This window comes from Brassica rapa, chromosome A01 (assembly GCF_000309985.2).
Source record: "Brassica rapa cultivar Chiifu-401-42 chromosome A01, CAAS_Brap_v3.01, whole genome shotgun sequence".
NCBI lineage: Eukaryota > Viridiplantae > Streptophyta > Magnoliopsida > Brassicales > Brassicaceae > Brassica > Brassica rapa.
This window is the reverse complement of record NC_024795.2, coordinates 16,330,009-16,342,788: the sequence shown is the minus strand read 5'-3', so window position 1 is coordinate 16,342,788 and position 12,780 is coordinate 16,330,009. Positions and strand designations below refer to the sequence as shown.

Sequence of the window (12,780 nt, the reverse complement as noted above, 5' to 3'; positions counted from 1 at the left end):
AAAACTTAGTCAAATTCACAAAAGATCAAACATTACATTAGTTCAAACTTAAATTTCAAGCGGGAAATTTAAATATAAGAGAGAAATTTAAGGGAAAAATTAAAATTTAAGCTTGGCTTGGGTAATATTTGTTTGTAAGATGGATCTTGGACATCTTCTGCTCACTTTAGTAGATGCGGATGGGTATGGATGGACAGTGCTGGGAACATTCAACTTATGGGGACAAGAAATTTCACTCGACGCGCCTCAGCCTTGCATTCGGAAGTAGAAGTACTGCAATGGACGATGGAGAATATGCTTCAACACTCAACTTGCCAGAGCTTGGGGACAGACAGCAAGGAGCTGATAGCAATGATAAAGGACCATCAGGCTTGGTCAAGCGTTGCAACGGACTTGGAGAGGATAGAGACATTACAAATATGTTTTCCGGGCTTCAACATCATTCATGTTCCATGGGCGCGTAATCAGATTTCAGACTTTTTAGCTAAGACTGCTAGATCCTTCCATATTGGGTTACTTTTTATTGGTTGTTCTATTCCGGTTTGGTTACCCAGACCACCTCAAGTTTGAGTAATAAAATGGTCTTTCGACAAAAAAAAAATAACACATTAATTTAAGCTGAATCATTAGTTTTAAAAAAGTCCATAATTTTAAGCTGAATCATTAGTTTTAATTAAAAATATCATTTATTACGAAATGATTAATTAATGGATATTAACTTAGGATGACACATTAATTTTAAATGATTTTTGATTTGTCAATTTCTTCACGATTTTAGGATGATACATTAGTTTTAATAAACAACTAGATTTTGATCGGCGCTTAGAAAGCGCAGATTTGTTTTTGAAATAAAAAAAAATTATTTTAAATTAATTTCTATGTAATATATTGTCTAGATTTGATCACATTTATTCGGAACCACAAATTAAGTTGTACAATGAAAATCCTGAAAATAAAAAATAAACTGAATTTCATAAGTAGCGGAGAACAAAATAGGTAACATAATTTTTAGAATACAAATTATATATATACTAATATTAATTACATTTAATTTCTAAATCACCAAATATTTTTAAAATACTATATATAAACCGAATTGCCCAAATATTTTGTATTTAGTTTATTAAAATTATTTGAATTATCGGATATTTTTTATCCAAACAACCGAAATTACATGATATTTAAATTGATAATCCCAAATTATCCAATAATTTTATCTATAAATTTGTAATTATCTCGAAACCCGGAATTGAACAATAATAGAATTGGACCCAATTTTTTTTTTGCGTATTAGGCGTTTCTCAACTTTGCTAATGAACCAAATAAATAAAAAATAACTCAATTAAAACCAAACCAACTGTTCCTAAATTTCGTGAACCAAAACACCAAAACCCAAAATAGTCAAACCAAAACCGAATGCTAAAGACTAATAGTGCATCTACATCTAAATAGTACGAAAAGTATTCTATTTTTACAAATGGTTTAACCCCTTCTAGTGAGGGTGCATATCTATATCTTATTAAAGTAGAAGTACTTTAACCTTTTGTTTGGCAACATAGATAACAGTTAAAAAAATAGTGTTGTTTGAAAACATGGATAGCAGTAAGTTAGAAAAAAAGTAATAGGCTTATGCTATTAAAAAATTTAGAAATCCATTACATTTTATATTATATTGATCAACATATATTATATTTTTAAATTTCAATGTGAAATATAAAAACCATAATTTAAGTTGGTGTTTGAAATTGGGCTTTGTATTGTATTTTTGTTATATATATTGAAAACATTTTAAATAATGGTTATTGGAATATATGTTAGTAAAAATCAAATTATGAATATATGTATATTTTCGAATGAATTTTTGATATAAATAAATTTTAAATTATTATTTTGATTTGAATATGTATATCAAGTAACATAAGCTCATTACTTTATAATATAATGTAATGGACTTCTAATTTTTTTAATAGGAGTGGGATGTTCGTTTACTGGAACAATATATAGCTCAAGAAGATATTCCGCTGATCCTGAGTTTGGCCATAAGCCCTGCCCATCGACGTGATACATTTTGCTGGAGCTATACAAAGAATGGACAGTATACTGTTAAATCGGGGTATTGGGTTGCTACAAACTTGATGAGGGATGAGGAGGATGTAGAAGTTCTACAACCCAGCATTACAAAATTCCAAGCCTTTGTCTGGAAGGTAAAAGCTCCACAAAAGATTTGCCATCTTATATGGCAATTAATATCAGGACAGGTAGCGGTAACAAGGAATCTGGTACGCCGCAACATGCGATGTGACAATTATTGTCCAAGATGTGGAGCTCCAGAAGAGACTGTTACTCATGCTATCTTTGAGTGTCCACCGGCCTTACAAGCATGGGAGTTATCATCAACGCCATCGAGCCCTGAATTCTTCCCAGTACCAAGTAATTACGCTAATATGGACTATCTCTTTTGGAGAAAGAATAGTATTGTAGAGCCAGAAGACGATAGAGATCCTTATCCTTGGATAATTTGGTACATATGGAAAGCTAGAAATGACAAGTTGTTTAGAGGCATAAATAGAGATCCACTAGAACTAGTCAGGTATGCAGAGAGTGAGTACCAAGCTTGGTACTACGCAAGAGACACTGAACAGGCTTCGACACAGGTACAGACTACTGAAGGAACACAAGCCTTAAGCTTGGGTGATATTTGTATGGTGGATGGTTCATGGACCTCTACAGCTCAATTCAGTGGACTGGGATAGGTTTGGAAGGATACAATGGGGAAGATACAACTCATGGGATCAAGGAACTTGCAGAGGAGGGAGACAGCGCTACACTCGGAACTGGAAGCGCTACAGTGGGCAATGGAGAGCATGATACAACATTCGTCCTGCCAGAGGTTTGGGACGGACTGCAAGGACCTGATTGCGATGCTAGAACAGCCACAATATTGGCTCAACTTCTCAACAGAGCTGGAAATCATTCAAACTCTTCGGTTGTGTTTTTCGGACTTCAAGATCAGCTACTTCCCAAGGATGCAGAATGAGATTGCGGATTCGCTAGCTAAGAATGCACGCTCTTTTCATAGATCGTTATGTTTTATTGGTTGTTTTATTCCGGTCTGGCTCCCCAGATCACCTCAAGTTTGAGTAATAGAATAGCCGTTTGCCGTAAAAAAAAATAGCATAAGCCCATTATTTTTTTTTCTAACTTACTGCTATCCATGTTTCCAAACAACACTATTTTTTTTAACTGTTATTTATGTTGCCAAACAAAAGGTTAAAGTACTTCTACTTTAATAAGATAGATATATGTGATTATTTCTATGATTGTACGTATAAAATATTATTAATTATAAGATTACTTATTTGATGGCACATATAAAATATGATTAATTATATGATAACACATATTTTTGTAACCTATGATGACACATATAAGATATATAATAATGATTAGGGGTTGGCATTTGGGTTCGTTTTTGGTTCTTTTTGGGATTTTGTTTTCGGTTCAGATCTTTCAGGATTCGGTTCGGATTTGGATAATCAATTTAAATTATTTTAAAAAAAATTGATAATTTATTAGATGCTTTAATTTTTAAAAAATCTATAAACAATAGAATATATTACATATAAATTTGAATAACATATATCAGAGTACCTAACTTAACATATAAATTGGTTTGGTTTAGATACTTGGATAGAGAATGAATAATTATTTAAGTATTTTTAGAGTTTGAGTATATTTTAACTATTTTAGATATTTACGTTTTATTATTTGTATATATTTTCAAGTATTTACAGTTTAATAACATGATCAAAAAGTGATTAAAATATGAATATATGTTCAACCGGTCAATAAATTATGTTGCATATAAGCAACATAAATTGAATAATATGCTTTGAATAATGCACATTTACATGTTATTAATGAGATACATATATTTCACTGATATTTATAAACTAAAAATACATTTAATAATTTTTGGATGAATAAATAAATGATAATGACAGAAAATATAATATTTAAAACAAACCAACGACATTTCCAAAAAAATATCATGTATTTATTGTTTTAATTGTTAGATAAAATAAAGGTACGACCAAAATATAATCTTTCTTTTTGTCATTAACTTAAACAGATTCTAAACCAAATCGGCGACTCTATATCCATGTGAACAACGAAAGACGGTTGTATATCCGCTTTTGAATTCTGCGTTCGTGGTACATGAATGATCTTTGAGATGAGGAAGCTTCTTTTCAGGGTATTGATATCTTCCAAATAATTTGCAAAAGTTGGTCATTCTTCTGGTTCTGAAACCATCTTCACCAATTCAGAACAATCTGCTGCAAACGTGACTTGAAATTGACGCACGTTCCTCATGCACTCTATTGCCCAAAGTAACGCTTCCACCTCCGCATAAAGAGGGGAGAGACTAGCCCTAACATTTCTTGCCTCCATCAAACTCTCAAAACCCTCTAGAGTACTATATCAACCTTGTCTTGAAAAAGTTCATTCCTTCCAAGAACCATATGTAAAACACCATTGCCTGGAATTGACGGTAGGTTTGTAACCCCGACATGTTGTGTTGTTCTTTTTATGTTCAACACATGTGCCTCAGTTCAAAGGGTGGATTTTGTTTCCGCTAATTTAAGCGTTTTCTTAGGATCGATATCTAGATTACTGAAAACTTTATTATTCATTCATTTCCAAATGTACCATAGTATCCATGCAAACTGGTGATCATCCATATGTGGGAGAATTCTCTAAAAGAGATGATCCATATTTGTGAAGAGAGAAGTAGTTGGAAAAATAGCTGGATTTGATGGGAGCTTTGAGAGCGCCAAAACCTGGAGAACAAGAGGGCATTAAAAAATACATGGTTTATCGATTACTCTGAAGTTCTGCATATGGTACAACATATATCCCCTTGTATTCCTTTCGCTTGCAGATTTTTCTTAACTGCTATACACCCTGACACCACTTTCCATAAAAAACGTTTTTTAGCAAATGCAAAGTGAGGGAAGTTAGATTTCATATAAAATGAATGATAAATTATGTTAACTGAATTATTGTAACCAAATCCTATTTAGTTGTAATGTTCTAGGAAATTGATCTTAAATCAATTTAGGAAAATCCATTACTAAAATAAAATAAGAAAAATAAAGAATATTTAAAGCTAAATTTATTAAATATTTTAATGGCAATTCCTTATAAATAAGTTGTAACTTTTAAGGTTATTTTTTTAAGGTTATTTTAACTTTGTACTTTTGTTTTAATAGTATTGATTGATGTTCTATATCATTAATTTTAAAAAATCATTTTAGTAATTATCTTAATATATATAAGTTAATATCCCCTTCTTGACTCAATAATATTTTCTTACTAAGAAAATATTCAGTAAGTTAATATCTTAATTTAAAAAATCATTTTAGTAATTATCTTAATATATTGGATATTGACTTAGTATGAGTCATTAGCTAAGTCATTAATTTTAATAAATAATTTTTAATGATTATCGTAATATATATATATATATATATATATATATAATATTTGTCATTATATTAAATATAATAAATTAATGGATATTAACAATACATTACATAAGTTTTCAGTAAAAATAATAATTTCTTTCAAAGAAATATTTTTAACACAAAGAATGTTTGGATTGGGTATTATGATTTATGATTACTGTGAGACTTTTATGTGGTTTAGTGTAAAAATAAATAAAAGATTTTTAAATGCCAAACTACTATTTATTTACGCTGTGTAAAACTACTTCTTCCTAGAGCACCACATATTTTATTGTTCGAACGTATTTACTACGAAGGTGAACTGAAGAATTACGGGATAATAAATTTTGAAATTGTTTGAAAGATATAATATCTAAATATTCTTAAAAACACTACCTAAACAAAATAACTTTTAAATTAAAAGAAAGTAAAATAAAATAAAATAAATTTAAAACTAGTGAACAAGAGCCAAGTCAATCGAAATTACACAAACATTATCACTAAAATCAATCCATTGATACAATCAAACCTAAAATTAAACTTCAAAAAAAAAAAAATTATACATAGATAGTCAGAAAAATAAAGTCACACAAAAAGCAATCAAAATCTGTTAAGGAAAAACTAAGAAAATTTTCAGTAAAAATAAATTAATTTAATATTTGTATCTAATTACATAATTTCAATTTAAATACAGAAATTTCTATTAAAATAAAAAATTGTAATATATATAAGTCTGCACAAGATGCAGCATTTCACCTAGTTAATCTTAATTTTCAATCAAACTTTAAAATTTTGAAAGTATTAATTAATAAAACCTAACAACTTTTAGAATATCGTTCTATATTATTTTATTTTATACTAAACACTTTCGAATATTAGTTTCACAAAACATATGTGAAACATATCTTATGTATAAATCTACTAATTTTTGGAGATTTGCACGAGAATTCTTAATGATAAATAGATGATCTTTTGGTTTTCATATTTAACTATACTAATTTCTTAATTATAGCTAAGACTATTATAATGTTTTATATCTACATTTTTTGTCATCTACATAATAGGAACATGATTTTTTTCGTTAAAATAATGAAAACATATGATCATGGAATATTTGATTATCTTTGTATTGTAAAATAGTTTTATATAATAAAGTTTTCATGAGAATGATCTGTGCAAGACATTTTATATTATAGTTTCAAAATATAATATACAAACGATTCTTATCCTTTAAAAACGCCCTATCAAAATCTAGTTGAAATTTGTTTTCAAATGATTCAATATGGAAAAAAAGAAGATTTTTGTCATTTAAAAAAAGATTAAATATCAACAGATTATTTGGATTTAGATTTTAATTAAACAAAAACGATGACTGAAATTTGAAAAGATCCTAATTCACTGTCAAAACCATATCGGTTCAACTGACTTGCCAAAGCGGAGAATTCAGAATTTCAAACACATTCGTTTCAGAGCATTGCTCGCATATAAAGAAGACTAAAACAAATCTACCAATGCTAGGATGCATCTACAGGTGAGCAAAGAGGTAACAAAGGAACAAAATATAAAAATGCAGGTGAGTTATATTAGTTGGATGGCATCTGATCTGATAGATAGCCTCATTCGACCATATTTCTGTTGTCTTCTTCTACTTCAAGAAACCGCCTTAGGAGTTCAATTGTTTTACGGTAGAGGTTAATATCGATTCCATCCACATTTCTTCCGGTTCGCGCCTGCAAGATAGGCTAACGAAATGGTATACATCTTAAGTTTTAGCTCTGTTAAGCTACCAAGACAATAATCTTACAATGGAGATATTATCAGTCTGATACAAAAAGTACAGCCTGAAATGTGTACCAGTGTCTACCTCTAACATAAACTAACAATATTTACAATTCCCATGATGTTCAATTTGAATGGAGAAGTGTACTAGCGTCTACCTCTAACATAAATATGATGTTCAATTTATAACAATGATGTGTACCAGTGTCTACCTCTAACATAAATATCAGGAGTTTCATAGTATAATTACATAAATTCTCTAATTAAAAAGCGCTAGGCGAACCAAGGCGAGATGCTCCTAGCCTTGCGCCATGCGCCATGGCGCACAAAAACGCTCGCCTTGCGGACATTATTTTAGTTCTCAATTCTTAAGCGTGTCCTTCTAGAAAGTTGGTTAAAGTTGGTTCAAAATTGGTTCATTAAACTTTCATCTTGGATTACTTAGTTTATTGTTAAGTTGGTTCATTAAAACTAAATTGAAAGGCACATGGTTTTAATATTATAAACCGGGTTGGTTTATTATATAGGGTTAATTAGGTTAGTTTATATCGTCTTCTTCACCTGAGTATGTCACATAAGTTACAGAGCGGCGGCTATGCCACGAAGCTCATGATTAGAACACAGAGGAGGGTCAAAACATAATGCTTTAGATTAGAATCTATAAGGCGCGCCTTTCAAGCGCTTTTGGCGCATTAGATTTAAGGTCAAGGCGCTCCATGGCGCGCGCCTTAGTGACCATACCCTCGCCTGGGAGGTGCATGGCGATGGGGCTGTCGCCTGAGTGCGCCTTGCGCCTTGGCGCAAAAGGCGCTCGCCTTTTTAAACACAGTTACAACTTGAGAGCAAAGTTCTTTAACAATGTTCATAATTTCAGTATTTGCCAAACCGGGAACACATGGTGTAATGCAGACACTAACAAAGTTAAAAAGAATCCACATGAAAACTAACCTCATTATTGGGCTCAATGTGAAGCTCTCCGATGAACTGGTAAACAGAGCCAACCCGGAAACTAACATCTCGTAAGTGTTGAGTGTTGATTTTGAGACTCTTCTCTCCATCTTCAATAACACCTATAGCTGTTTCAACTGAATATCCTTTAAGCCTGCAAAAGAAAAAACGACAAAACATCGTCTTTATTTAATAATACTATACAATAACACAGCATTGCATTGGTACAATCCAAGTCATACAAAAGCTTACAATCCTGTAACTCTGAGTGAACGAGCTTCCATGAAAAACGGGGAAGAAGGGTACAACTCTTGTAGAGTGATGGGAGCGCCAGATTCAATTTGAGAATTTGCCATCGATCTAACTGTCATTATCCAACTATACGAGTGTTTGAACTTGAATTAGCTCACAGAGAACAATTTTACAAATAATCTCTCATGCATTTTTTTTTCATCGAACAAGTGGTGTGCATAAACAAGCAAATCAGGGTGATAGAAAATTACGTTGATCGAGTACCTGGAATCCACCTTCCGGGTTATTACAATGAAGCTTTGAGGTTACTATCGCTGTTCCTCGTACAATTAGAGAGAAATACGTGTATAGGGTTTTGGAGGAGAGAAATAGGGGAAGACATAGACGAGTTGAAAAGAGGTAAAAAAGGATTAACCTGAACAATTTCGTTTTTTTGCATATTCAATACTCCAAATATTTTCTTTGTTAAGAAAAATACTCCAAACTTTTAACCATTCTTCAGAAACACATAGCCAAAGTAGAAATTGTAACCGACTGAATTCATCATTTGTGATTGATTAAAGCACACTTTTACAAAGTGAACATTTTATCTCCTCAAACACCTCACAGGCAGGGGCAGATCCAAGATGATTTTTAATACGTGGCAGATAACCATTTTCTTATAAATAAAAGCTTAGACCATGTGCAATGGTGAGATTCATTGGAGTCTTTAGCACAAGGATATTTCGGATTAATCTTGGATATTTTGGATTTAAAAAACAAAAAAAAAAGATGACCATTTACGGGCCGTCACGTAGTCAATGGGACTCGTGAACAGTGTAAGGATCAATCCTTACCAAAGGATTTTAAAGATTCTTTTTTGCACAAACTCTAAGAAAATGGGCTCCACACTCTCTAAGGATTCCCTTAAGAGCTCCCATTGTGGATGCCCTTAGCATATATATACTTGAACAAACTTACTAATGAAAAAAAAAATTAGGACCCTCTAACACTTTGCGTCCGCCCCTGCTCACAGGCACATCTTTATGTTACTTTTTAATGGCTTATTAACTTGAGAAGACACAATTTTACGAAATTTGTTCAGTAGCCTCCCCTTCTGGTCTTATAAACTCAAACAGACACAATACATAGACATAGATATCATAGCTGAATGCTTTCAAAGAGTAAACCTTTTTAAAGTCTATATGAAAAATAGTCTAGTTATATTTCACGCCTTATCCGGTTCAATCAAGTAGAATACTAAACCAGTACGTGATTGAGTTCTGGTTTATCCGGTTCAATCAAGGCTGAGTATAAAGCCGTAAGTGATTAGACCAACTCCATCGGGAGTCGTAAATGCTGTTTCTAAAAAAATAAAGGCAAAGAAATAAATGAAAAAGAAATAGAAAGTATAGGACCAGTCTTAATTTTGGGATTTTTAGGATTGTTAAGGATTCATACGTGGAGGCTTTCTATTGGACCGCATGAATGTCTCTTTCTCTTCTTTTCTTTTCTCTTTTTCCTCTTTCTTCGATCTCTCCGTCTTCTACGGCGATTCTTGGGCGATCTCGCCAACGATCGTCTTCTTCTTCTTTGATCGGTTATCTTGTTCTTCGATCGGTCATCTTCTTCTTCTCACTTTGCAAGGATGAAAGCTCTCTTCGTCCTCTTGTTGCCCGTGTAGACAGATCTTCACCGCACGATCATCTTCTTCTTCTTCTCACTGTTGAGGCTTGAAACGTTGGATTCGGTCATCTTCGTCTTCTCACCGTTGAATCCGAAACCGTTGGACTCGATCATGCATTTGGATAGATCCGGAACCAAATCTCCGGAGGAACTCACTTCGATCGGGATCGAGCTTGAAGAGGAAGCTCAAGATGATGATAGAGGCTATGGAGTTTCTAGAGTTAGCCGTGTCAACAGAGTAGGAAGATGGGATCAGCCGATTACATTCTTAGATATTCATGAATGTGATACCTTTACAGTAAGTGTCTTTTGAGATTTTGATACTGATGAGTGATACAATCAATAAATCTAAATTATATGTTTCTTTCTTCAGAGGTGTGTTTTCTGCTTCCCAACATCCTCAGTGATTCCATTGCATGACCATCCAGAGATGACTGTCTTTAGCAAAATCCTCTGTGGATCACTTCATGTTAAAGCTTACGATTGGGTCGAACCTCCATCACACATGACAAATCACAACGTTATCGATTTTTATTTTCTTCTCATCTGGGTGTCTAGTTTTGGTTTATTTGTGTGATTGATAATATAAAGATTTCTTTGCAACTGCTTGTAGCAGCACGGTTGGCGAAATTGGTTACCGACAAAGTGATAACACCACAATCTGAACTACCAGTGTTGTACCCAAAGACTGGAGGCAATCTCCATTGTTTCACTGCGCTGACTCCATGTGCGGTGCTCGACATTCTCACACCTCCTTACAACGAGAGCGGGGGCAGGTCTTGCAGTTACTACATGGACTATCCTTTCTCCACCTTCGGTATGCAAACTTTCTCCATCTTCAGAACAGAAGAACATTAAGTTTACTATGTTTTTTCTTTGGCCGATGGTTACTTCTCTTTGGTTTGATGTTTACTTATCTATGCGACTGGTAATAATTTGTTCTTGTCCAAATGAATCATTTAGTTTTTTTTCTTCTCTTAATTTAATCTTCTAATGCCTTATGATGTATCATTTGTAGGCGTCACTTTGTAATTCCATTGTGGAGAGGAAATGGCTACATCATGATGTTTGCTCAAGGTTTGTTAATATGCTCTGATCTTTGTCTCTAAATTTCAAACTACTGATGAACTGATTGGTTATTGATATTAGCTTTGGTCGAGAAGGTTAATAATATTAGCAATTGAAACGGAAAGTAGTTGTGTTCGAGTTTAGTGATAGTTGCTTTGGTCAAATCAGCTTTTAATTTTACTTTGGTGTTGGTTTTGCAAGGATGTGTGGTGTGCGTGGGTGAAAGCAAGGCGTTGGCTTTTGCATTGATTACGGACCAGAGTCTCTCTCAGAAACAGGTGCAACATCAACTAAGCATTCATTACCGAACACAATCTTCCATTGCACAGTTGGCAAGAGGTAAGTACACTTTAGTATTGCTTTAGTTAGTTGAAAGTGTGTTAGATTTTGATTTGTTTATGAATTAAATTGATTGTAGTATTGCTTTAGTTAGATATTGATTTGTTTAGGAACTGGATATGACTATGTATTTATTTTCGTGGTTGTTTTACTCTGGGTTAGTTGTGTTGAAGTGATGTGTATTTAGTTTTAGTGGTTGTTTTAGTTGTACGTAAATACATTAATTACAACAAAACTTCCCTTTAAATAGTCAACAAAACATACACTCAACAAACATACACTTCACTCTTGTTCTTTCAAAACCTCTAAATTATGGATCCATATACTCAGCATTATAGCTTTCAAAATATCTTAAATAGCCAACAACCATACACTCAACAACCATACACTTCTACTTTAAACATACACTTCACTCTTGTTCTTTCGTGAACCTTGTATAGACACAGTCTCTGCGTCGGATGCCTCTGTCTTCGGTCCACAATGGACTGAAGATGTCACTGAAGATGCAGAGACTGTGTCTGACCGTAAAGAGAGACGCAAATAGACACCTACAGAAGATGGTGTCCTCATAAGTCTTTGGTTAAACACATCCAAAGATCCAGTAGTAGGGAATGAGCAGAAAGCAATTGCATTTTGAAAACGCATTGCTGCTTATTTCGCTGCGAGTCCTAAGCTAGCTGGTCTGCAAAAGAGATATCCAACGTGTTGTAAACAAAGGTGGGCGAAGATTAATGAGGCGGTGTGCAGGTTTGTGGGCTGCTATGTTGCTGCAACGAAGCAGAAATCGAGTGGACATGGAGCATGCATGGTTGGAGCTTCGCCATGATCAGAAATAGTGTGGAGCCACGACTGATAAAGTGCAGTCTAAGAGAAGGAAGTTAGACGACCAAGGTTCACAGTCAGCAACGTATCTGCAAGGAAACCATGTAGAGGATGAAGCTCGTCCTGTTGGTGTTAAATCATCAAAGGCGAAAGGGAAAAAGTCAGTGAGCAAGCAAGCGACTTTGGAAGAGGAAGAGAAGGAGAGGAAGGAGTTACAGAACGTGTGGGAGCTACGGCAAAAGGACTTTGCTTTTAAGGATATGCTCAACAAGCAAACATTGCTTGACAGCCTCATTGCCAAGACAGAGCCCTTAAGCGAACTTGAACTAGCTTTGAAAAATAAGCTTATTAGTGACATGTCGGGTATTTAGGATCTACGGCTTTATCTCTAAGTTTGTTT

General features: G+C 33.5%; 2 protein-coding genes and 1 long non-coding RNA gene across 7 annotated transcripts; 2 read left to right on the top strand and 1 right to left on the bottom strand.

The window, feature by feature from the left end:
* Nucleotides 1–6,862: 6,862 nt before the first annotated feature.
* LOC103847653 (CST complex subunit TEN1) lies at nucleotides 6,863–8,926 on the bottom strand. 4 transcript variants are annotated; one of them, XM_009124740.3, is made up of 4 exons: nucleotides 8,751–8,926; nucleotides 8,487–8,612; nucleotides 8,235–8,388; nucleotides 6,863–7,249 (listed from the first exon to the last, which is right to left on the bottom strand). In XM_009124740.3, the coding sequence occupies exons 2-4, from the start codon at nucleotides 8,603–8,605 to the stop codon at nucleotides 7,124–7,126; spliced, it is 399 nt and encodes a 132-aa protein (XP_009122988.1). In that variant the 5' UTR covers nucleotides 8,606–8,612; nucleotides 8,751–8,926; the 3' UTR covers nucleotides 6,863–7,123. The 4 variants fall into 4 exon arrangements, with proteins under 4 accessions (XP_009122988.1, XP_009122989.1, XP_009122990.1 ...); XM_009124741.3 differs by having other exon boundaries at nucleotides 6,863–7,237; XM_009124742.3 differs by having other exon boundaries at nucleotides 8,487–8,598; nucleotides 8,751–8,901.
* Nucleotides 8,927–9,179: 253 nt separating this feature from the next.
* On the top strand, nucleotides 9,180–12,101 carry LOC108870319. Of its 2 annotated transcripts, XR_004457169.1 has the most exons (4): nucleotides 9,180–10,449; nucleotides 10,525–10,968; nucleotides 11,170–11,228; nucleotides 11,421–12,101. It is a non-coding gene; the product is annotated as an uncharacterized LOC108870319 (long non-coding RNA). The 2 variants fall into 2 exon arrangements; XR_001956835.2 differs by having other exon boundaries at nucleotides 10,525–12,101.
* Nucleotides 12,102–12,289: 188 nt separating this feature from the next.
* On the top strand, nucleotides 12,290–12,751 carry LOC117126739 (glutathione S-transferase T3-like). Its single transcript, XM_033275744.1, has 2 exons — nucleotides 12,290–12,305; nucleotides 12,417–12,751. Exons 1-2 carry the CDS (start codon nucleotides 12,290–12,292, stop codon nucleotides 12,749–12,751), a joined length of 351 nt encoding a protein of 116 aa, XP_033131635.1.
* Nucleotides 12,752–12,780: the final 29 nt, after the last annotated feature.